The sequence below is a fragment of the Aegilops tauschii genome, chromosome 1 (genome assembly GCF_002575655.3).
Source record: "Aegilops tauschii subsp. strangulata cultivar AL8/78 chromosome 1, Aet v6.0, whole genome shotgun sequence".
In the NCBI taxonomy this organism is placed as follows: Eukaryota; Viridiplantae; Streptophyta; class Magnoliopsida; order Poales; family Poaceae; genus Aegilops; species Aegilops tauschii.
This window is the reverse complement of record NC_053035.3, coordinates 466,996,521-467,022,884: the sequence shown is the minus strand read 5'-3', so window position 1 is coordinate 467,022,884 and position 26,364 is coordinate 466,996,521. Positions and strand designations below refer to the sequence as shown.

The 26,364-nt window shown below is 47.3% G+C and overlaps 1 protein-coding gene across 1 annotated transcript; it reads left to right on the top strand.

Moving 5' to 3' along the window:
• Positions 1–22,025: 22,025 nt before the first annotated feature.
• On the top strand, positions 22,026–23,524 carry LOC109744962 (AP2/ERF and B3 domain-containing protein Os05g0549800-like). Its single transcript, XM_020304102.4, has one exon. The coding sequence runs from the start codon at positions 22,110–22,112 to the stop codon at positions 23,346–23,348; it is 1,239 nt and encodes a 412-aa protein (XP_020159691.1). The 5' UTR covers positions 22,026–22,109; the 3' UTR covers positions 23,349–23,524.
• Positions 23,525–26,364: the final 2,840 nt, after the last annotated feature.

The window sequence follows — 26,364 nt, the reverse complement described above, 5'->3', positions numbered from 1 at the left end:
TTATCATACAACCCTAAGAAACCTGACAGCCCTAACCTAACCCTCTCCTCGACAACAAAGCCACATCACACCAAATATGCAGATACATCCAAATATTCAATGTTTGGCTGGGCAAGAAGACACCAATAGAACAAGACACATCTAAAAAGCTCCTTCCTTGGAACCTAGCTAGATCGAAAAAAAACAAAAGCACACAAACACAGGAAGATAACAAAGGAATCCCCCGATCTGCCACTGTACGCACCCACCCCAACGACAACCATATCACAGCGGCACATGAACACACCCCAGCGACAGGGCTTATCACACCGAGCCGAACAACAATCAACCAAAATACAGAAAGAAACCAAAAAACAAAGAAAAGGGAAAAGAGAGTCAACCTGCATATCCTTGGAGCAAGACGTGAATATCAGCACGGGCCCGACGACGAACAGGAGAGGAGAGACCAAGCAGGAGAAGCTACAAAGAACAGAAGAGGACACAGATGTCAAGATCACACCTTGGCTGAAGCGGACGACAGAAATCGGGATAAAACGAAGATTTACCTGCAGATCGACGAGGGACGCAACAGACCCAGGGCCAGTGAGGAGGAGAAGAACGAATCTGCAAGCAATAGACACCCAAGATCCAAAACTGGTCAGCCATGACAAATCGAACGCAAAAATGAGGAAAGAACCCAGAGGAGAACCACCTTAGCCGACTTCACCCCGGCGCGCCGCCATCGGAGCCCCTCGGCGACCAACCCAGCGACGACTCATGGACCAGGGAGTAGGACTACAGAGAGGATTGAGCACTGAAACGAAACGAAACGAGGAGGGGAGGAGAAGAGGCAGACGACCCACGCCCCATGCCCTACGCCGTCCGGGTGCCTCTCCCCACGCACGGGCAGCGCGCCTCGACCCCGATGCTGGATCCGGCACCGCCATGAGCCGCTCGTCGGGGCAGGGGCTGGAACTGGACGGCGGCGGGGCAGGGAGGCACGGGCGGGGCTAGGGTTTGGAGGGAGGGAGAGAGGCGAGGCGGCAGGGAGAGGAGAGGGGCGCGGCGCGACTGCGGGTCTGCGGGGAGAGCGACGACCAGGCGACGACCAGACGCTCAGACCTGCCGCTATGGGATATTTTTTCAGTCATGCAAAATGACGGAAATGCCCCCGGCGGGGCACCGGAATTGCACGCGGTGGCACGCGTTTTTGACTACTATTCATTGTAGCAGTGTCCACGGGTCGATTCGACGGCGGATATCGATCAGGAGCGAGATCAAACGGTCTACAACGCATCAAGTAAACGATCTGACAGCCGATATTCACTGAGCTCTGAGAACGCTCATGTTCTCCCAACTAACATAGTTCTGGATGACAGGGTGCAAGCAACGTTCAGTAAAAACGAAAATGCCTAAAGGCAGCCTGAGGAGGAAACAACAGCTAAGATGTACAAGCAAATACCATAAATCATCTCCAGTGAAAAACACATATAGTAATTTGTAGTACTTAATCAATAGTCTGAGATGCAATCGCAAGAGAGCCAGTTATTTAACTATGTCATACCTTTATACTTCAGCATTTGCGACAGGATCATCGCCGCGGATTAGACTTCAGTGTTTGCGGACTAGATCATCGCCGCTGCAGGATCTGCAAACGTAGAGACAGGGGCTTGCTGGCTAGCACGTCGCCATGGGCCGCGGCGGTGTCGTCCGTCGATCGGCTAGGGCGGCCGGTGGCGGCTAAAATCGTAATCGATCTGGAGAACGACTTGGAAGACAGGAAAGTTGGGTCAAAATTGTCCACGGTGGCCTAAAGATGAGACATGGGCTATGTTTGGGCTTTGGGTACGTACACGCAGCGCCACAAAACTTGGGAAATCAATTCACCGATTGGGCCTTCATGTCTAGCCCCTGCTCGCCCCCCCCCCCCCCCCCCCCCTGTCTCCGCCCCTGAGTGCTCCTACGTGTATATTAGCTGGGTGTTATGTGGTGTTTACTCAAACTATTAATTGCAGGTCAATGATGTGACCAGCAGCCCGGCTGCATACTAACCCTAACCCTTGCGTATACAGTTCATGTCGGCATCAAGGTTCCGATAGTGCAAACTATTTAAACTTTCGCCAACGTTTTCTCCTAGTTCGTCAAGGGAATGTCACGCCAGCAGCCAGGCAGGATAGAGCCAGAGCGCATGCCGTGGTGGATTAGCTTCCATTCAAATGCCCAAACAAGTTGAGTGGTTGTGTTGCGGCGCCGGGAGTTACACATGCCAAAGTCAAACTAGCTAACGTCGACAAAGACCTAGTGTTTATCACGTCCACATGCATTTGACGACAACAAATTACCAATTGTGTTCGCAGTCATGCTACTGTGTGTAAACATCGCCGCTTCTTTTTTCGAATACCCGTGTGTATATCGCTCATAGGTTATCGCCCGGTTGGCACTATTAGCTTTATTTTTGTGCTTTGAGTTTTCTTTTTGAGTTGAGAAAAAATAATTAGAATGCCAAAACTTCGGACACAATTTAAATTATTTCCAAACCAAATTTAAAATAGCAAAACAAAGTGGATATTGATACACCTATTCCTTAAGATAATACAACTACTAGGACTGGTGAAGAAAATTAGTTGCCGTTTATATATGACATATACATGCATGATCAGTGTGGTATCATCAAGCTAGTTAGACCATTGGTTTGGGATTAAGTATGTACAGTACTAACTAACCATCTACAAAAACTAAAACTAATTAAGCTCATGTGAAACCTACTTGCATATGCGCATATCATGTGAGTGGCTTGTTGCGCCCATTTGCGCCCATTTATTTTGCTATTTTCGTCCAGATAATAACACAACCAATGGAGCTAACTAAATTCCAGCCGCCCGTTCATGCATGCATGTATGGAGCTTATCCACAACTATGGGATAAAAGGTGAACTTGTTGATAACATTTTCAACAACAAAAATGCACTATATATGGGTCCTTACTGCCCGCGTGGATGCACGACATACGGTAAAAATAGCATCCGGTAAAATAAGCAAATTCACCCGCCGATAGCATGCACTGAGGGACGGACGGACGAATAATACGTGGACAGCAGAGCAGCACGAGCATCCAAATTAGTCAAAGATGGCATAGAAAAACTAAGATTACGTACTATCAGGTTAAATATGCGCTTAATGATCGATCGTCATCGATCTGCCGACGTCGGAAAGAAAAGCCCTACCCATGTCTTTTGATCTTTAGAAGAACATGTTAGCCATATAAACTACATCTTTTGATCTTTAGGACCATATCTATCTATCGAGCAAGACCGGCCTTTCCATAATCGAGCTAGGTAGTGCGTATGATGCAAAGTGCCACATCAGTTGGATAAACCCCCGAGCACGTCGGATCACCGAATCTCCAATCAAGTACGGGGTTAGTGCATGCTTGCGTACGCACCAGCGCGCACATGTGCACAAGGAAAAACCCAACCAATGGATATATTCATACATATATATTTTACCATATCTGTTTATTTGATGACATGTAACAACCCGTGGATGTGTAAGCAGGCACTCAAGGACGTAATCTTCACATAAAAGCGTGCCCTTTCTGATGATGATACAATCGGCAGAGCAGTCCCTGGACGATGCTGATCGAGAGGTGGTGATATATTCGATCATGCATAATAGACTAAGTAAAGATCGGTCGACGAGCATAAATAGGAACGCTCATAGTATAATACTAGTTCGTTATAGGAGTGTGTGATGTAAGCATGTTCGGTTGAGTTTTAGGAATATATTGTGCACACAGATATTGATCGGAGATCGATGATCGGTGCATGTTGGCATAGACTATTGAGAACCCGCCGGAGAATCACGTGTAAAGGCATGATCTGGACATGCATGCGGCACGCGAGATAAGGATGGCTCTCTCCTCTCTGGACGGCTGCTGCAAGTATTTTATGTTACCGTCCGCATGCACCAACAGTCGGCGCTCTCTCTGTTTCTCCGTGTGTCTTTTGTATGGAAAGCATGAGCCTGAACGGCCGGAGCTGAGGTGACGCCACATTTGGACGCCCACGCCTACACAGATGGATAGAAAGGAGCTGCTGCAACCATATCGATCCATGGCTTCGCACCTTTGGACGCCCACGCGCGCCAAATATAATCTATCTCATCATATCTATCTATCTGTCCGTCGACGACCAACCCACACAGGCCACTTCGCTTTGCGGAGAGCAAAAGCAAAGCTATCTAGCGTACATATATGCACACGCCGGTCGATTCTAAGAAGTAAAATGCCCTTTCCAGATCCCAAAAATTATCCAGGCATATGCTGAGATCAACCAATCAAAATCGCCAAAAATAGGTACTTCTTCCTTTGGGTTAAACTGACTATCTCAAAAACCAGAAGTTTTGTATTTGCAAGGCTCACTCTCTTGAAAACCTGTAAATTTTTTTTTGGAACGAAGGCTCAAGAAGAGCCCGGCTTTGAATTAACAAAGCCATCAACCGGCCAGGATTACAGAGAATACAACCACGAACCACACAAAGAAAAGGAAAAACCAAGGCAAAGATACAAAGGCGCTGGGATACAGCTCACATAGCACACAACCAGCTAGATACCAGATCAACATGAAGCTAATAGCTAGGAGATGCTAGGGACCTCTTGCACACGCAACCAAGGGGAAGGCAACTGCCGGCTCAGGGCAAGGAAACGACGACGATGAGAGGCATGCCATCGCCAAAACACCAGGGGCTTGTAGAGAACACAATCAGACAGTTCCATCGTCAAAGAAGGCCCCTGCCTCCTCGCCTGGCTCGAAAGGCGCCGCACCGTTGAGCGATGGACTGGTTCACCCTAGAACCTGCCTGAATGGCACCCAAGGAAGCCATAGGAGCGGAACCAGGTGTTCCTCACATGTCGACGGCGACTCACCTAGAGCCAAGCAGCCCCAAAACCGAAGATCGGGTGAGAAAGAGGGTGAGCTGGCAGGATGGAGGGCAACAGCAAGGGCCAAGACCAAAACTCAGAAGCTCTGGCACCCTCGGCGAGCTGGAGAGGAACCACCGGAGGAGGGGAACCCTATCCCCTCCCTTCCTGGAGATCCACGGCACCGGAGGCCCTCAAAAGCCGCACGACGAGCACCACCATAACAGAACCCCGCACCAGGGACGGCATGGCTGCCGCTGGAGACTTGTTGTTGCCGCCGCCGCACACCCAACCGCACCACACCGAAGCCCACCGCCCCACTTGTTCCCAAAAACAGCGTCTTCAAGAAGATTACGGCGCCTGGGGCGTCGCCGCCGTCCAACAAAGTTTGGGTTTTCACCCGGGAAGCAAGGGGGCATGGGACGGGGAGGACAGGACCTGACCGGCACCTCCAAGGAGGTGAGCGGCGCCCGCGGGCGTCGCCGCCGACGCGCCAGCAAGGCTGGCTAGGGGTTTCCCCCGGTCCTGGAACCCCTCCATCCGCTCCCACCCACCGAAACCAGCCCTCCATGTCATAGCAGACCGGATCTGGAGGGGGGAGGAGCACGCCGCTGGAGAGTTGGGGTGGAGGCGGCCAGATCTGACGCCGCTGAAGCCGGAGCCGACGCCGAGCCCAGATCCGCATCCTCCGGAGGTCTCACCGTCCTCACGGTCAAGACTGTCGGCCCACACCCGCGCCACCAGGAGCCAAAAGGCTGGAGGCGCCACACCAGACAGGGCCGCCGCCCCAGATCCCGCAGCCCCCCGTGCGCGAGGCGAGGCAGCGAGGACCCCGCCGCCACCATCATCAGCAGCACACCAAGCTTGCCCGTCGGCTGCCTCCGGTGGCGGCGAGGGGAGATCGAGGAGGGGGGAGGTACGGCGGCGGGATTAGGTTTCGCCCCTCGAGTCGCCCGAGCGGGCGACGCGAGGGAGGGGAGGGGGGGGGGGATCGTGCCCTGAAAACCTGTAAATATAGCTGTGTCCATATTAAAATCTGTCAAAATTACGTTTTCGTGTAGAATCAACCGATGCATTAAGGAGTGAGAGGGTCATGCATCTAGCATTAATAGAGCACTGCTATGCAGATGATAACATGCAAACGACTTTTGGACGACAAGCCAATCAACCCGTCCATGTATAGCAACAAAAGGCAGCACACCCCTTGATGAACCATCATCTGAGGATCATGCATACTGTTCACCGTGTGCACAGAAATTCCGGCACTAATATGTTGTCTGACACTTAGTTACTTGGTCCTCCGTGGTTGGTTGATGTGATTTACAAGATGAGCCCAATAAACTAAAAAATGAGGGAGTGTTTTAATGTTCGGCTAGGCTTCAGTCGAGAAAAATCTCTTCCATGGCGAGCTATTGGTTCTACATCACACGAGGAAAAAAACAAAAGAGAAATATTTAGGATAGTGATTAGAAAAAAATAGTTGATTTTCTATTTTTAGCGTATTAGTTTTGTGATCTTGTGACAACATTTCACCCTAACTTCGTATCTTACGATGACATCTTTACCCCAAATTCATGTGTCACGATGTATGGATTATGTGCAAACTAATTAATTAGGCGGACAACTCAGACCCATATTCTCTAGGGTATCTAATGTGATACATGAGCAATGTGCCTAGCAACACTTGTTCGGTAAAATTGACACCATTTCATAGAATTTGATGAAACTCAAGGTAATTTTGACATAATTTGGTACTCCCCCAAATTAGTACACGTCCAAGTTGTCTACGCGGCCGGTTGCCCTGCCCTCCAAACAAGAAGATCTAATTTTCCCAGTTCATGGAGGAAGAAATAAAATGTGATGACACCAATTACACTATATCACACCTAAGTGGTACAAATTGGAAGACATTTTAAAAGGTTGTTAAAATTGCAACTGCTACACACTAGGGGATAAAAGGTGAAACTTACAATAAAAACTACGCAGAGTTTGATAACACACCACGTCTTAGTTTGTCTTCGTCAACATGCAACATTCATGTGTCGCTGACATGTGGGTCGGCGGCATTTTTTAACAAAGTACTTTGTTATGCTCCATTAGGAAATTGTTCATGTGAGTAGTATAGATGGGAAAGCACGGCATCTTGTGAACAATTTATGAACTAATGTGTGAAAGAAAAAGACTAGAATAAGAATCTGGGTAGAGGCCAATATCGATGGATCGACGAGGACTTTAAAAGATGTTGAGCAACAGCATCGTGTATTTCATATGCAACTGAAAATGTTGGTTCTGATATCACTGTTCCTTTCCTCATACAAACATACTCCCTCTGTTCCTACATATTTGTTTTTCTAGAGATTTCAACAAGCGACTACATGCGGAGCAAAATAAGTGAATCTACGCTCTAAAATATGTCTATATACATCCGTATGTGGTAGTCCATTTGAAATCTTAAAAAAATATATTTAGAAACAGAGAGAGTAAAATATAATGGTGCTGCGTTCGATGTTCAAATAATCTTTGTCTTCTTTTAGAAAACAAAAGTTTATTTTAGAAAGGCATGAGAATAGCATGGCGCGGTGCTGGCAAGTGGTAAGAGTACGTGTCAGGCCGATGGGCGCCACGAGCTGTTCCTACGAAGAGAGCACTGTGGCACTATCTACGTACTAATAAAACACCCGTGTGTTGCTACGGGCTATAATACATACTAGATCATGAAGACGAGCGTTGCCGCGCCCGACCATTGTAAATGAGAATAAAATATGTTTAATAAATAATTGTAAAATACTGAATAATAATGGATACAAATTGAACTGTTCAAAGTAGAATGTTTCAAGGCCATATCCATAGAAAAAGTTGGTTTGACCCGGAGGCCACATGTCAACTTAAATACTTGGCATCTGTTTAACAATTAGAAGAAAAAAAAACATGACATCAGTTTTTGTTCTAGCACAAATATATTACCAGCAAAAGATAACATCCAATTTCAAAGCAAAAAAAATTAACACCATGGTCTATATTTGCACTTGAACAAACAAGAGAGAAATATGCAAAAACATATGCCTTTATTGTGATAGGACATGGACTTAGAGCATCTCCAGCCGCGCCCCCAGAACGGCCTCCCCAGACTTTTTTTTTGCCGGCGCCGAAAAACGGCCCAGCCGCGTCCCCAGGAGCCCGTTTTTCGCCGGCTTGGGCCGAAATCAGCGCCGGCGGACCCATACCGAACCCGACGCGCCGGGTGGCGCCCGGGGGCGCCGGGGCGAGCGTTTTGGCGCGAAGCAGCTGCGGGCCCGCCGAGTCAGCGAGACGGTTGCTTCGTCGACCTCATCGCCTCGAGTCCCGCGGGAATCAATGCGAAAGCTGCCGGGCTACCGTGCCGGTTAGCCTCCATTGATGCCTCACGGGCGGCGCAGTGAAGACGCCGCCGACGCACGTCCGCTTGCATGCGCCACGCGTCCGCCCGCATGCCGCCCACCACCACCCCCGCTTCGGCTATAAAAGGCGCCCCTCCCCACCGGTGAGCACCACACCCTCCCCCTCTCCCTCCCGCGAAAGCCTTCTTCCCGCTGAGGAGCTCTCCCCCCACTGCCTTCCACCGCCGACGAGCGAAATGGTCGAGAGATACCCAGGCGACGGCGCAGCGGCGAACGGCTTCAGCCGCTGACACCTCCAGGAGCCGGAGGCGCGCCTTCTGTACGAGGCCGAGTACCCGGCGCCGCCCGACATGCGCGTGCCGGGGGCGTGGAGGCTGAGCGCGGGCGGCGTCCCGGTGCCGCCCGTCCCCGAAGGAGTCGCACGGCGGGCGGAGATCGCCCGCATCCACTCGTCGCTGACGGAGGAGCAGCGGAACGAGCCGAGGTACGCGCCCGACAGCGAAACGCTGTGGATGATGTACTTCGAGCGCCGCCGCGAGGAGGAGATCGCCTCCGTCAACGGCGGCGTCCCCCGCGGCCGCCACAACTCCGAAGGATGGCGCGAGTGGTGGGGCGTCCCCGGCCACACACTCGACGCTGTCCTCGACCACATCGAGACCGGCAATGTGCCACGGCTGGAGTACCCGGCGCGCCCCTCCTTCTCTAGCCGCCGCGGTAGTTCTTGGATACCGCGGCGAATGGAGCCGGGGTCGTCCTCCTCGTCGGGCTCCGGCTCGCCGGCCATCCGCCCCGTCAAGCCCGAGCCGGAGGAGACACCGCTCGGGCGTCGCGCGCGGAGCGGCGCCCTCGCCATCAACGAGCCGTTGCCTGTGACGGCACCGACGAGGCGCTCCCTTCGCCTTGTCCGGCCGAAGCCCGAGCCGGACACGCCCCCCGTGAAGCCGGAGCACATCGGCATGGTGGCACCCGATGACGAGTCCGCCCTCAAATGGGCGAGGGAGGACTACGTCCGCGAGCAGGTGCACCGCCAGCGTCGGGCTTACCTGGAGATCCAGGCCCGCAGCCGCGCCGAGGCTCGTCGCCGCGCCGAGGAGGTCGGCGTTCTCGTCATCGACAGCGACGACGAGGTCGAGGCCGGGCCGTCATGCGCTGTCGGCGATCCGAGCGAGGGGTGCAGCAGGGACGCCGCGGGCGAGGCGCGCGACGACGACGACGACGGCGGCGACTACACCCGCTTCTACAGGCTTCTCGGCATATAAAAGGCGGCGGCGGCGACGGTGGCGGCACTAGCTAGGCGTTTTAAGTTCGTTTTTAAGTTAGTTCACGCATGTTTTACGCTTTTGTACAAATTTGGACGAAAATGGCCGTGTTCATGCAAAAGTCGCCGAGTTTGGAAAAAAATAAGACGAACTTTGCCGAACCTGTGGCGACCGTGGGCGTGTGACTGGGAGCGAACCGAACCCCAGGGGCCGAACTAGCGCCGGCTCGCCTCCAAGCCGCTATTTTTCGGTGCCCTGGGAGGCGAACGGTTGGAGATGCTCTTAAAGCTCAAGGTTCTTAGGCTGACCATTTGATTGAACAAACAATAACCATGTCATACCTATAATGAACCACAAGATGAGCTTTAGAATATCGGAAGATGAGCTTCTTCTATAACCTACATTTTCAGGAAAAAAGGGTGTTGTTTCGTTTGTACCAACCATAAAAGCTACATTATTTGTGACATATATTATCACATACCTGTGCAGAAGTTTGGCTACATGTTCATCTGTATGTAAATATTCTTCTGAGGCCAAGATGATGTCGAACACAATATTACCAATATTAGTATTAGCAGGTGCTTTACCCGTCCCTGGGGATATACTTCAGATGTAATGGAAGATATTCTAGCACAAATATATTACCGGCAAAGGAATCAAAATAGCGACATGAAATCAAAATTAAGAAAAATATATTTAATCTTCACCCTCTGCGCTAGAAAGCGAGACTGAGGCCCGGTGGCAAATACGCATGAACCTGGAAACGATAGAACAAACTCGAACGGGATATGTGCTGATTAGTAAGCAAGATACCTTCACAAAACCAAAGAGAGACACTAATCTGCATCATACTCATGGTGTAGTAAGTAGTAACCACTCTAGAAAGGGGAAGTTGTGAATGTGCACACACGTCCTGTTGATTGCCGCTGCTATTCCTATTCACCTGTTTGCTGGGTAAATTGCAACCACATCACGCAAGCGGCATCGAGAGAAGAGAACAGACGCGTACGTACCGCCACGGAAGGTGGGAAGAGTATTCCATGGCATTGGCATGATGGCATCTGAGGTCATCCATCGCCACCAGCCAACGCAAGGGCGGGATTAAGTTTCGCGAGCACTCGCCGGAGGAGAGAACGGGACCTAGAAAAGGGAAGCAAAGAAGGGTGACCAATCTTCTTGCCAGCGGGACGGACAACGGCGGCGGCCGGTCGTGGAGGAAGGAACGGCGACGCATCAGTGTTAGAGGAATAGAAAATGTGCAGTTCAGGGTTGGGGCCTGGACAATCCAAGCGAATGGGCCTTTGCGGCCCGATTACGGACAGAAATAGGCGCTCGCTCCGCGGAGCAGCAGCCCGCGAAACGGCATCTCAAGCGTTGATCGATCTGACAACGACCAAGCTGATCCAAAGCGTACATAAGACTGATCCGACGGCTGAGAGGCCCAAAACGCTGTGGAGGCTCCAAGGTAGCTGCGTTATACTGTTTTCAATAAGAATCAGACAAATGATTAAACTCGTCTCCAAGGGTTAAGCTTATTTTTATCTCATACATCGGGCGTGTTCGCACATCAAACGGGTGCGAGTGAGCTCCCTAAAATTCAATAGTCTCACCGGTCCGGTCTCCCCAAAATACAGCCCATTGACGAGAAATGTGGTTATTCGAACTATCCGTCATGTTATGTCCAACACGTGGTCCCAACACAAAAAACCCACCCCACACGCACCCTTCTCTTTTTCTATCGAGCCCTCCCCTTCCTGCTCGGTTTCTCGTCGTAGCGGGACATTTCTCATTGGAGCCCCCTCCTTTGAAACTGGACAGATGCCGACCTCACCCTCACCACACCGTGCTTCCCCACGTACCACCGAGGAGTCCCCCACCAACCGCCCTGCTCCTCGCCCTGATAAAACCCCTCCCCCGTTCATGTTGATCCAAGGAGAAGAAGCCATGCGCCACCCATGACGCCCCCAAGCCAAGTAGGTAGATGCAATGTCTCATGAGCCATTGTTATGTTGTACTCGCTCCGTAAACTAATATAAGAGTGTTTATATCACTATTTTAGTGATCTAAATGCTCTTATATTAATTTACAGAGGGAGTAACATACAATTAAATGCCGTGCGTTAACACAAAACAAAAATATGATGTCCATTATTGGGCATGCAACTGATATGCCACTGTGTTTGTTATTAACTCTTGAAGCAACCAACCAAGGCATCTACCCTTTTATGCTAACCAAAAATTAGATAACTTGATAAAAAAACAGATCATGCATTTTTTTGCAAATCCATCTCTAATGAAATCCAATGTGCCTCATTTTCTAAAGTAGGGAAATTATTTCGCTATAACTGAACAGACCAACCCCAACCCTCGTCCCGCTCACTGTCAACCCTCTAAAGTAGGAATTTGTCGGTGCATTGCAACCTAAATATCAACTCTTTGGTACCCCATATAGTCGCATGCATGGTTACAATTTATAATTTCAGTTGTCGCAATAACTTAGAATCACAAGGAATAGTAATCGAAACAACATCAGCCAACACCCAGCCTTCTATAGTTCTTCTTCAACACTTTTTTGAATGGATGTTTCTAAGGAAACATTTTTTAATGGATGCTTCTGATGGTATTGTATATGCAATCAGTGACAGCATGAGTAAATAATGCTTAAGATGATGGTGCACTTGATAGTAGTTGCATTCCAAAAGGGCCCTCATCACAGGTTGTTGGTCAATTAAAAGAAATAGAACTATCCTGCTGTCAATGTTGCTGGAAGGTCAAGATTTACATGTACACAAAATACATATATTAGTGAAGTTTTGGCATCTCAAAGACTCTTACTTCTTTTACGTTAGCATTGCATCTCTCAAATCTTATAGTGCTTTCCTTCATGGTAACCGATAATCACACACTCGATTAAACCAACATTTCTAATATATAATTACAGTGCACTGATATAGAAAAGATCTTTTTTAAAAGAGATGATGTTACAGAAGAGACTGAAAGGGAGCTAAGACACATTTGCCAAACAACTTATGTTGTTTACTTTGGTCCACTGCCCTTGGTCATTTACGCATAATTCAGAACACAAAAACAGTGCTGTATTGGTAACATTCTTGAAAGAATGATTACTTGTTTAAATACTTCCATAGAGAAAAACTAAGATGCTGAGAAAAAACACAATTTTATGATCCACCAGAAGTGCTTTCGGACATCCGAAAAGATTTGATTCCAGAAGGAACGGAACAATTCGCATGTACTTACGTCATAAGAACATAAAGTTAACTAATATCCATATGGGGTAGAACTAAAATGCGACTACAAAATACATCCATATGGGGCATACAAAATGTAAATCAAATATTATTGAAGGGGAGATTGTTGACCTGGTAGCAACGGTATCTTCCTATCAGAACCATGTGACTACAAAAAATCCTAATGTACTGAAAATACATCCTTGCCAATTTCTTCAATAAACTAATATCAGATAAATGACCTTCTCGACCAGCAATCTTCTCCTTCAGAATGTACCTGGGCACGTAAAGATACAAAATTACCTATCAAATATCTACAACACAAACTGAACCGAATCAAATGCAGTTTTGGCCAAAGACTTTGCTGATATCAAATTGCTATCAAACAAATGGCCTTTTGGACCAACATAGGAAAGTAGCATAGGTTTCTCAATTTGGAATAGAAGAGCTCTTCATAAATCTAACAAACTAAACAAAATCAAAAGACCAAGAGCTATGGGGGCTCACCAAAGACATGGAGGCGATCAGTACCCAATGGCCATATGCAAGGCCGATGCAGCAAGGATAAAGTAAACAATCTGCAGAAGTAGAATTTGTGGCTCAAGCAAGAAAATAAAAAATACTATCAAAAGGGGAAAACACAAACCTTAAGAGGGAAATGTGGGTTCACCAAGAAAATGGAGGCGACATCGATGAAATCCCCGTCACTGCATGCGAACCTGAAGCAAAGTAAATACAAATATGCATCAAGATATATTAACATGTTACTTGGGATTTGCTTCATCCTTCAGGGGTGAGCAATTTATGTAAGCATATCTCTCTCTAATTTATCAAATACTTTTTTCTTATAATTGTAGATTCTGTACAATAATTCGAATGAATAATTGGAGAAGGGTTGGCCTGCTCAAACCTGACATGATGTGTGTGTGGAGAGAGAGAGAGAGAGAGAGAGAGAACCATATCTCAGCACCAACACGATGTTGGGGGAAGCCTTCTTCAAGAATCACCAACCTATTTGTTTTCGTAACATATGCTTTTATCGCAGCTCTATCCAGTGGCCTAACTGATCGAAGGTTGATCACCTATTAAAACATATCAGTAGAAAATAAGTTAATATTCATGGCATGTACCATGTAGAGTAAAATCATATCGATAGTTACACTGAAAATATATTTTACAAAAGAAGTTACCTTAGCACTGATTCCTTCCTTTGACAGTATTCAGCAGCCTGTAAACAAACTGAGCATTATAATATGTCAAAATAAAAATTCTGAGAGAGTAATTCAATCCAGCAACAGAACATTCCATATTAGGACAAAAATACAAAAGAAAACCAAAATTTCCAAAAGGGCATTTTGCATATCAATTTATCAAATAGAAAAGGTGTATCAATGCAACACATTAAAATCCTTTCAGAAAAGAAGACGTCAAATCCTAAACAACATTAATCTTCCTCCCACGTTGTTTTACCAACTATAGCATGACGCACATTCCTGATTGGATGGACTTCCATAATGAAAAACAAGAACAAAACCACAAGCGAGCACACTGAAAAATTTAATGGCGAGTCAGACATAAACTTCATAAGCCAGAATATTCTCCATCAAGGAGGCATGATCATCCTACGTTATCCAGTGGAGTTTCAGAGCCACTGGGCTGAGCCACACCACAAGCTTCTCCTTCGATTAACCATCCCATGGACGGCGGCGGCGGATGGAGGTTGAAGATGAAGTCGACGACGGAGGCCCGGAGGATGAAGATGCAGCAACGGCGGCGTCCGTGAACGCATCATCTGACAAAACTTTAAATCGTGCGGCACTATTGGTTGATAAATCAAAAAATTAAGATTAAGAAAATAATCACTCTTTACACTAGCGCAGAAATTACCATGAGATTTTGCTGAGATAAATGCAGTCAAGGAACTCCGACCCTACGCGACCATAACAACATCACCATCCAAACATGTTGTGGAAACAACCAGCCACCTTGGCGAAGACATGGCTAAGTCCAGTGCTGCACGCCACCTGCTGCCTTCCTGCTGATGGCCCCCTGATGCCTCTCCCAGATTCACTTCCCCTCGCGCACGACTGCGCTCGATCGCCCTGCTCGGCCGCTCTATCAGCCCATGCTCAAGAGTGCTTGAGCTTGCTTCTCTTCCCCAGCAAGGCTTCTGCCTTATCTCTGAGCTTCTCGGGCATGTTCTCCCTACCCTTCTTGTTTGTATGTCCTATAACATTGAAAAGGTGTTTTTCAAACCAAAGCTTACATCATGAATGTTGTTAGGTGAACAAATTTTTGAATGGGCAAAGTGAAAAATATTCAAGATCTTGTTGGATTTAGAACCAGTAATATCAAAGTGAGCTCAAATGATGAGAAGACATGAGGTCAACATATTCACAGTAATAACTGTGAAAGTAGAAGAATGATACCATAACACGTCAGTCAAATGCTACAAGAAGACATGAAGATTGTAGCTTACTGAAGATTGTCCCTCTTTCCTGCCTAAAGGTTGGTCCTGGGCTCCTGATTAAAAGATGCAATTAGGAAATTAGCATATATTTTTTTGCAGATTCAATACCATCATCGCTGGTATATTAAATTAGACTATATCGAACACACAAATAAAGTATCAGTGCAGTCTGTTTCATCATACTGACCGTGCTGCTGGTGAACCAACAATCTGAATTTCTAGACACCCTGGTGTTTATATTTTGCAAAATCGGAAGGAGGAAGCGAAACAGACCACCTTTGTTGTCATCGGCATTGACGTTCACGCGAAGCTTCTTGACAAGGTAAACGCACCCGGGCATCATAAGAAACATATATATACACTGATGCACGAAGGAAATTCAGAATGAAATTTTTTAGCGCATGGATATTACTCTAACATATGCGCATGAAGAAAAACAAATCTAAGTCGGTGATATACAAACCTTGGACCAGCAGAAAAAAAAACCTAATCTGGACGAACTAATTAGAAGATCAAAAGCACCTCCCGTCCTTGAAAGTTGCAGATTAATTGCTCAAAAAAGGCTTAAAATTCTTTTAACTCATATGGCACTGTTCGTTTATTTATCTTGTTGTAATGTTGCACAGTTTCATTGGTGATAAACACATAAGACGACTGGATATATGCAATTTTTCAATCTTGCCCACAATAGATATGACTCTAGTATTGCAACCACTGTGGGCTTCTACTAAACCAGAGATTAGTTCTAACAAATAGAATTGGGCGCTATGCATGTACATACCACTGGTTAAACAAAGCTTTGGATACACCGTACGCTATGCATGTACATACCTAGCAAATAGAATTCTAAATATCAAATCAAGCACACCTGGGTTCCAGGATGAGATCTTCCTGCCAAATCTGATCGCTAGGCCATGTCCACGCCGCAGAATATCCCATCCCATCTGCAACCAACGAGATAGACTACACCGAGTTGGGAGTAGCGACAGTCGTGTAGTGTATTATCGAAGTACAGAGTCAGGGCCGGCCAGCACGTGTGTTCAGTGGAACGATATCACGTGCATGTGAGGGGATTGGGCGCTCGCTGTCGTAATTAGGAGGGACAACGGCAGAAGGCTTTGGGCGGGCGGTGCATTTGGGGGTGAGACGACAGCGACGTGCAGCGCCCCAGAGCCGCCGTCACTGGCGGCCTTCTTGACGCGGCCCTTCCCGCCGTCCAGCACGCTCGCGGTGCCTGAAAAAAGGTCCCGTCCAAATCTGGATCGAGCGCAAAATAATAGACACGCAAATCGGGATCCAGAGGACCTGGGAGCGGGCTAGGCAGGGTGTCGTCGGAGGGGCACGCAGCCCGGGGGGCGAGCTCCATGACGACACCTGCGAAGAGGAACGGCGCGCAGTTCAGAGGAGATGGAGAGGTCGGAAAAAGTAGGAGAAGGGACAGAAGGGAGAGGGGGAGAGAAGGGAGGCACGGCGGCGGGGTCCTCCTGGCTGCTCCCAGCGAGGTCAGAGAGGAATACGCGGCGGCGGAGGACGAGAAGTGGCTGGGAACCCTAACCAGGTTGGAGGAAGAGAGAGAACACGCGGCGTCGATGGACGGAGGAGTTTGATCGAGCGAGAGGAGCGGCGGCACGTTTTTAGGCCTGGTACAATGGAAATAAATCAAGCTTTTCTTAAGCAACGGTGCTTCAGAAAAACTATGTTTATTTTCGTAAGCACCTCTCTAAGCATCTCTTATTGTACAAGGCCTTAGTCGGACTTGTGGAGGTGAAAATAAACCAGTAAAAATAAACCAGACGAAAATGATGGGACGAAAAAAAACCCAGAACGGATACATTAGAAGTAGAGATACGGCGGTTGCGGCTGCCATCATTTGTTTCAGGGGGAATGCACCAGATCGGCCTGATCCGGCACGGGGTAGCTGGTTGGCGTCACTGCCGCGGCGGTGCCCCGCCCGTACGTGGCCCCCGCGCTTCATGTGAACACCACGCGACTCCCTCGCGCGCCTGCCTCCCTTCCACCCAGCTCGCTTTCCTTCACCCACCAGTCGGCCTACACACAGACACGTCGCGCTCAGCCTAGCCGTACCGGTGCAACTCAGATGGTTTTGCTGCGTGCTGTTACGTGCACAATCAATCATTGGCGTGCGGCCTCATAGGGCCTGCTGCCTCGGAACGGATCTGCAAGCGGAACATGGGGTTGGTTGGTTTCCCTTCTTGCATTACGGCTCGTGCGCTTTCGCGAATCAGTACGTACGGCCGTGTGTCGTGCCCGTGCTAATCAGCGCAGAGCAAAATATATATTGGAGCTACAACAAATTATCATGACGGTACCACCGTATTCTAGCGATGGTGTTTGTGTTGGTGCCTACTTTTAGCACGTGCGGTGTCTGTCATGTTATTTTCTGTTTTTATCAAAGAGTAAAAGTTTATCAATGACCAATGACCACGCAAGACTTTAACACCAAATCATGTTCAGACATTCATCAGCAAACCAGTGGCGGAGCTAGCATTTGATTACAGGGTGGTCCGCCTAAATTTTTTTAATAAGCAATATGATATGTAAAAGTTCTAACTAATTACCAATATCACAAAGAAATAGATTAATATGATCTTACAAACGCGCTAAAATTCTTAATTAAATCTCAGTGAGAAAAATTATGTACAAATTATGTCTGTGTTCATGTGCAGAAAATTGGGGCAAAAAAGCAAACCCTAAATCTGAAATTGGGGCATTTAAGGTACCAAATTGGTTGCTCATTGGTTGACTGGTTGTCACGCTAATCGAAAGATGACTGACCAGCAGAGGCTGCCGCTGGCTTTGCAGCGGTGCGGTTTGGCGGGGGCAGGGGCGCCAAGCGCAGGCGGCCGGCCGGGCGGGGGCAGGGGCGCAGCAGGACTAGCGCACAGGGCAGGGGGCGCGCGGGAGGCCGGGAAAGGGATGCGGGAGCCTGATGGGTGGCTGAGCTCCTGGCTCCGGCCGGTGAGGACGCGAGGAACGGCGCGGCTGGGTGTCGGGGTCGGGCAGGTGAACTTATGGTGAGGCGGCTGTGTGAGGGAGACGAGCGTTCTACTCGATGTGGACATGCCATGCCTGCAGTCGTTCCTCCCTGGATTGCGTTATTGGGCCCTTTTTTCTCTCTGGCCCAGTTACAGTCATATGTACATAAGCAGATCAAAAATCCCAGGGTGGGCCGCGGCCCACCCTGGCCACCCTGTAGATCCGCCACTGCAGCAAACACATGTTAGAATAATCCGAGATGCACCGTCGATCATCCAAGGACTAATCAGTCACACGACGCACGGCACCGAAATTTTTTAACGAGGTTCATTGACATGGCTACATTCCCGGGGGCTGACTATGAGCGCTCCTCCCCATGATACTGCATCCCGACCGCCCGGGTGCCGGCACACGCCGTCACCCTATTGTGTGCCTATGCTATTATGTTGGCATAAGTTAATCATGTGTCTACCCTCACATTATATAGGAGGCGTGGGATAGAAGTGTTCTATTAGGAACACAACTTCTACCTTACCTAGACACAATATAACTCATGGTCCAATTGTAATCTACCTTGCATAATATATTTGACACAGTTCCAACAACAACAACACACACACACACACAACCGTTAATACTACTAAACTCAAATTCTGCTATCAATGAAGTTTTCTTTTTTGGTTACTATTCACTACTCGACATTTCTAAGATGTATGGGCACAATTTGGAGTTAATCTTTGTTACCATTGTAGATGTAACATGTGTCCAAACACTTCAATTCGTTGGTCTGAGTTAATTAGCTAGGCCCTGGATCGACGCATGCTGTCTTTAGCTAGGCCCTGTATCAGAATCCTGTGTATTTGCTTTTGTTCACAAGCACTATGAGCAGCTACCAAGAGATTAGCTGTCTTTAGCTTGTTCAATAGTAATTTGTAGAGCAATAGCAAAGAGCCCATTTAAATTTGTACATATTGGTTCACTTCTAAATTCCTAATGACATGCCCCCATAGCTGACTTGTATTGTTTACCGTCTAACAGTAAAAATCACAAGCATCGATTTTGAAGTACTATATGATATGTTAATCAGAACCAAACTATGAACTATCGGTACAACTGTGTTAAAAAGCAAATGAGGCAGAGCACAAGGTCTTAAGCTTTTCTTCGTCGCATTATAAGCTGCAGTTACATTTTTGGATGTCGATTTAATTAGTCAGGTCTGGCGTAGCATAGCCCCCTAGTACGTAGTGGGTGCATGAGCGTGGATCTAATCCGGTTGTACGTGTACGTGTATACTTGTCCGGTTGTCCTATATCTTCATTATGAATGGGTTTCATGTAATTCACCGCACTTTAGCCAGCCAAAACCAATCTGATTGTTTTTCTCTGGTTCCCTGGTGGCTGCAACCCTAGCCGCGGCCACGAGAGGCTAGTCTACTAGCACCGTCCTCCGGCAGCTCCCCTCCGCCGGCGACCTTGGTAGCTGGTGGTGAGTAGGGTCGCCGGATCCATGCGCGTGGATCGTTTCTATTCCCTTGTAGTCTAGATTTTTAGACTGTTCATCGTCTTTGCTTCTGTGGCGACTATGACAGTGCTACATAAAGATTCTTCGAATCCTTTCTTGACGAGGTCATCGGTTCTATGGTTTGGAATGGATTTAAAAATCAGTCTGTTCAAGCAAGAATGGCGTGCCGGCGGCGGCATACTCGCGGTGGACTTGTGTCCTCGGGCTCCGCCGTTGCGACGACGTTTCCTCTAACGCCGGCGCGGAGCTTGTGAGGTAGTCCAGGAGCAGATGCAGATTGTGGTCGGCATCGACGACATCTGGAAGACAGAACGTGTGCTGGGCTCGTGGTTCGTGGATGGCAGGTATGGTTTCCTCCTTCGGCGTCTTAGTCGTGGTGGGGTGACAGATCTGGAGTTAGATGGCGTGTCCGGGGTGTTGCCCCGGTCTGATTCGTTCAACGGCAAGGGCTTCACTTTGATGAGTCACGGAGGTCCGCAAAGCAGCATATCAGCGATGGCAGGTGAGGAGGTGATTCTTCATTCTTTCCTTCGGTGGCTGCTGCGGTGGTGCCGGAGGCAGGTGACGGGCATTGGGGTCAAGTTCAGAAATGTTCTGCTATCTTTTCAATTTTGTCGTGTTGGTCATTACGTGACCTGTACTTTGATCTTTATGATATGAATGAGACACGTATTACCGTACAAAAAATGGGTTTCATGTTATAAGTATTGAAGGTAATATACATATCCATAACACCGATGATAAATGTTGCAACTGGATCGGCCGTTGACCTTCTTTATCTTTTGTCGCTGATCATTATATTCCTAATTAGCTATTGGTGATCTAGGAATTCCATGTGCGCGTGGTGAATAATCAAGTAAAATATTGAAAAATATCAAATAGAAATCAACAAAACGATCGACCGACGCGGACATGCATAACCATCAATCTAAAACTTTCAGAAAATTGTAGAAAATTCTGCAGCACTCCGAACCAATCTGTGGTGGGATGGTTAGGAGGATAGTGATATCCCCAACCCGGTTCAAATCCTAGTGCTCGCATTTATCCTGAATTTATTTTAGAATTTCCAACGATACACTTTTAGTAGGAGGAGACGTTCTCGTCGATTAGGGATAAGTGTATACGCGTATATATATAAGTGATTGCGTCTGTACTATGTAAAAGAAAAATCTGTGGCACCCTCGGCGTCACCGTTTACTATGAGAGACTACACACAACGTAGAGTGCACATAAGCGTCAAAAACCGAAATGGGTCAGCAGCTAGTTCAGCTCACACATTTTGTTCTTCCACTTGCAGGCGTTAGTAGTAGGAGGAGACGCGTTACTTGACGTGCCACTACTTTTCTTCCTCCAAAACAAAGTTAAAATTAGAAAGCATTAAAAGGAAATGCAAGAATGGCACTCTGAATTTCTCACGCAACCACACCATACCATACTGCGTGCGTAGCATGGCCAACGGGTGCGTTCATCATCATCTTCATCGTCTTTTTCTTCCATGGATGCCATAAAATATCTAATAGTCGACCTACACCAACACAAGCCCATGAGACCTATATAAATATCTAACATTCAAAATGGAATCCTGTGTCTAAAATATCTACGATGCGAATACTATAAATAAGTGAATAACACTAGCATGTATAAATAAAAAGAAACAACAATAGCATGTATATAAATAAGTGAATAACACTAGCATGTATAAATAAAAGGAAACAACAGTATAGGGTGTGACCAGGTCTCAGTTGAGTGAGACTTAACCAAGTCTCAGTCAAGTGACATAGTATATAAGAAAAAAGAAAAAACTAAGAAGAATTTTTTTGTATGAATCTTTATGCAAGATCAAAGGAATAAAGCATCGACTGAGACACAACGAAGTCTCAGTCGACTAAGACTTAACCAAACTGATCGAACAATAGAATGTACCCCCTTCGTCTCATAATATAAGATCATTTTGCCAGCCAGTTAGCTTAGCCATACTCATACTCAGGCCTAGTTCTTTTGCCAGAATCTGGGGATTCTCCCATAATCCGACCCCTACCCAGCTTCTTCCAGAATCTTTGGCCCTCATTTGTTTTACAATCATATCTAACTAGATATGATTGTAAAACAAATGAGGGCCAAAGATTCTGGAAGAAGCTGGGTAAGGTCGGATTCCCGAGAATCCCCAAATTCTGGCAATACAGGCCTCACACTCACCTCCAGCTCCTCTCCTCGATCCTATATAACACACGCACTTGCCTCTGCTGCTCCTCTGCCTACCTACTGCCTCCATTTCCAGTCTTTGGCTAAGCTACTACTCTACCTAGCTAAGCATCTTCTTCATTTTTTTCGGTGGTGATCGGATGGAAAGTGCGAGGAGCTGCCTCATGGACGACGTGAGCAGCGGCGCGTCCACTGGCAATAAGGCGTCTGGGGTGCCGGCCGCGCCGGCGACCAAGCCGCTGCGGCGCGTGGGCAGCGGGGCCAGCGCGGTCATGGACGCGCCGGAGCCCGGCGCCGAGGCGGACTCCGGCCGCGGCGGGCGGCTGCCGTCGTCCAAGTACAAGGGCGTGGTGCCGCAGCCCAACGGGCGCTGGGGCGCGCAGATCTACGAGCGCCACCAGCGCGTCTGGCTCGGCACGTTCACGGGGGAGGCCGAGGCGGCCCGCGCCTACGACGCGGCGGCGCAGAGGTTCCGGGGCCGCGACGCCGTCACCAACTTCCGCCCGCTCGTCGAGTCCGACGCGGACGACGCCGCCGAGCTCCGCTTCCTCGCCGCCCGCTCCAAGGCCGAGGTCGTCGACATGCTGCGCAAGCACATCTACCCCGACGAGCTCGCGCAGCACAAGCGCGCCTTCTTCGCCTCCGCGGCCGCCGCGGCGTCGTCCCCTACGTCATCGTCGTCACCTCCCTACTCGTGGGCACCTTCAACCGCGGCGGGGCGGCGCGAGCACCTGTTCGACAAGACGGTCACGCCCAGCGACGTGGGGAAGCTGAACCGGCTGGTGATCCCGAAGCAGCACGCTGAGAAGCACTTCCCTCTCCAGCTCCCTTCGGCCGGCACAGCCGTGTCCGGCGAGTGCAAGGGCGTGCTGCTCAACTTCGACGACGCGGCCGGCAAGGTGTGGAGGTTCCGGTACTCGTACTGGAACAGCAGCCAGAGCTACGTGCTCACAAAGGGGTGGAGCCGCTTCGTCAAGGAAAAGGGCCTGCACGCGGGCGACGCGGTCGGGTTCTACCGCTCCGTCTCCGGCAACAACCAGCTCTTTATCGACTGCAAGCTCCGGTCCATGACGACGACGGCGGCCACCACGTCGCCGGCACCCGTGATGAGGACCGTGCGTCTCTTCGGCGTCGACCTTCTCACGGCGCCGGCGCCGAGGCACGCGCCAGAGCACGAGGACTACGGCTTGGCCAAGACAAACAAGAGATCCGTGTCCGTGGACGCCAGCGTAGCGGCGGCCATTCCGGCGCACGCGGTCTGGAAGAAGCGGTGCGTAGACTTCTCGCTGACCTATAGACTTACCACCACCCCACAGTGCCCGCGGTCTGGAAGAAGAGATGAACTAGTACAAGCAGCTGGGAGTACATTTGCTCTATAGACCACTCGCCACACAGTGCCCAAGGTCAAAATATCAGCTGGAATCAGCAGTGCAAATACTCTTGACCGACTCACATTCACGTACTAGTAGTGTAGTATATCTAGCAGGATTTTTTTTTAAAACTTCCGATGTGTTCATCAAACTTTATGTATAAAGAACATCAGAGGTAACACAAATTGCATGCAGTCTCATAGATCACCTAGCAACGACTACAAGCATTAGAGTAAGCCGAAAGTGCACCGCCGTTATCTCTCCTTTCTTATCGGAGCTGGGCAAACCTTATGGTAGTAGACAGTCGAGAGGTCCTGGTCCTAAGGCCCGAACAAACCATAAAATAAAAGAGAAGCAACGGTACAACAACGGTCGCTGGCAAAGAGAAGCATAAATTAAAAGGATCAAACATGCGAATATCCAATTCTGAGCCCGGGCTCATCAACCCGGTCAAAAAATAATTCATAAAAAATCAAATAAATCCAAACAAATCCAAATTTTTTGTGCATGGTAGATAATTTGATGCGTGAGGTGCACTCCAAATTTCAGAGTATTTGGACATTTGAGTAGCTTTCAGCAAAAAAGACACATTGAGTCAAAACAGTATATGAACAATACACTATTTAACAGACCCCAAATTTGTCTTTTTTGCCGAGAGCTACTCAGATGTCCAACTGATATGAAATTTGGACCGGACATCACGCACCAAATTATCTACCATGCCAAAAAGAATTGGATTTTTTCGAATTTTTCTAATATTTGTTTTGATTTTTTTATTAAGTGCGGGAGCAGATGCTCCTGGGAGCCAAAACGCCTTACTCACAAACATGTAGACACACAAACTTATACGAATGAAGGTAGAATCCAAGTTGAACCACCGCAGACAAACATTGGCCAAATCGTGCGAGATCCGCCAAAGACAGACCAGTACAACTCTTCGACAAGACTAGCATCGTCGGGCTAGGGGCTAAGCGGCGAGAAACTTATTCCATCTTGAGGGAGTCGGGCGTCGGCTAGTCTTTCCGGGCAGGTCAAAACCCGAATCACACTCAACAAAACATCTAAAAACAAAGCAGGAGCCCTTCGGCCGGCCTTGCTGGGTGTTGCATGGTGTTTACTCCAACTACTAGTTACATAACGGTGATCTAACCAGCGGCCCTGCATGCATACCAACTTGTGTATATCATTCATGTTAGTATTGAAGTTAATATATTGCAAACCAAATATTAACCAGCATTTCATAGTAGATTGTCAAGAAAGTGTCAAGCCGAGAGAATATCATATGAAAATCAACATTACAGAAACGAACATCCTAAGAAAACTTCATGGAAACCATGTTTGAAAATTCCAATAAAACCAGAGAAAAAAATGGGATGTTCAAAGGATGATGTTATATTCTCATGTGAAATTTCATGTTAAACATATTACGGGACGTGAGCTATGAAAAAGACAAATTCAGCAATGAATAGTGACATTACTATTTCGCACTATTCAAGACTGATTTAGTTTTTTCCATAGCTCATATCTCGTAATGTGTTTGAACTTGAAATTTTGCTAGGTAATAGAACATCACTCTCTTACTTTTTTCTAAAAAACTTCCAATCTATTCATTTTCAATAATGGCAGTACAACGAATACTAGAAATAAAAATTACATCCAGATTCGTAGACCACCTAGCGACGACTACACTCTCTTAACATCCCATATTTTTTTCCAGAGTTTTATGAAAATTCAAAATATCATTCTCGTGTGGTTTTCACTGGCTTTACCGAATGTTGGTTTCCATATGATATTTTCTCGTGTCAAACCAGCCCATGTACCGTTGAGGGCATACGCGTTTGGTCGACTCGTATCGGGCAGCACTTTGTCTCGCCAGCAGTAGCGAAACAGAAGCAGGTCTCGCCTCAGCGAGCATCACGCGTCACTACTATTGGGCTGGCGCAGTAGTAGCTCCGGGCGTGTGCATTCATTTCTTTCTTGTTTGCATCTTTATTCATCAGTTCTGTTTGTTTTCTTTTATTTATATATTTTTAAAAACGTTATAAATATATGTACATATATTCCGAAATAAGAATGTTCGCCGTGCATTAGAAAAACATCTTAACGCATAGAAAAAAGTGTGCGCTTAATTTCAAATGTTCATATTCTTCAAAACAATGTCCGTGACATATAAATGTTCATGCGCTCCAATAAAATGGTTATGATTTTTTTTAAATGTTTATACAATGTAAAAAATGTCCATGTAGTTCAGAAAAAAGGGTTCATAATAAGGATCTTTGGGACATTTATAAAAATGTTCATGCGTTACAAAAGATGTTTGATTTGAAAAAGATGTTTACACAATGGCAAAAAATGCAGGATTTTTAAAAAAATGTTTCTTATCGTCCAACCAAATCTTCAATGCGTATTTTAAAGAAATCAACATATATTCAAAAAAATCAAACATGTGTTTGAAAAAATGTTCAAACATATATTTCAAAAAAGGTTCAACCTGTATCAAAAAATGTTCCACGTGCATATGAAAAATGATCAACATATATTTGAAAAACTATTTATCACACATTTTTTAAATTTTCAAGGTGTATCTGAAAAATGGTCAACATGTATTCAAAAGATGTTCAACATTTATTTAAACCTTTTTAAAATGTATTAAACAAAATTTTCAATGTTCAAATATGTATTTGAAAAAATTGAATGTTTGTCATAAGAATATACAAAGGTATATGAAAAATGTAAAATCTATATTAAAAAAGTATAGAAAAAGGAAACCTAAGATAAAGAAACCTTCAGAAAAACTGGCAAAAAGGTAAAGAGAAACACGGAAAAATTAAAAAGAAAAAAGCATGTGGAACCACCCTAACAACACATTAGCCAAAACCGGTGGAAAGTTCCATGTATCAGTATTCAGGACATCCACGCGAAACACTTCATTGGGCTAGCCCAATCAGACGACGAAATAGATTGTGCAAGAGGTGAGGTGGAGCTGTCTCTCGCTGCACGGCTTGCGACGTCCTAAGCGTGGAAC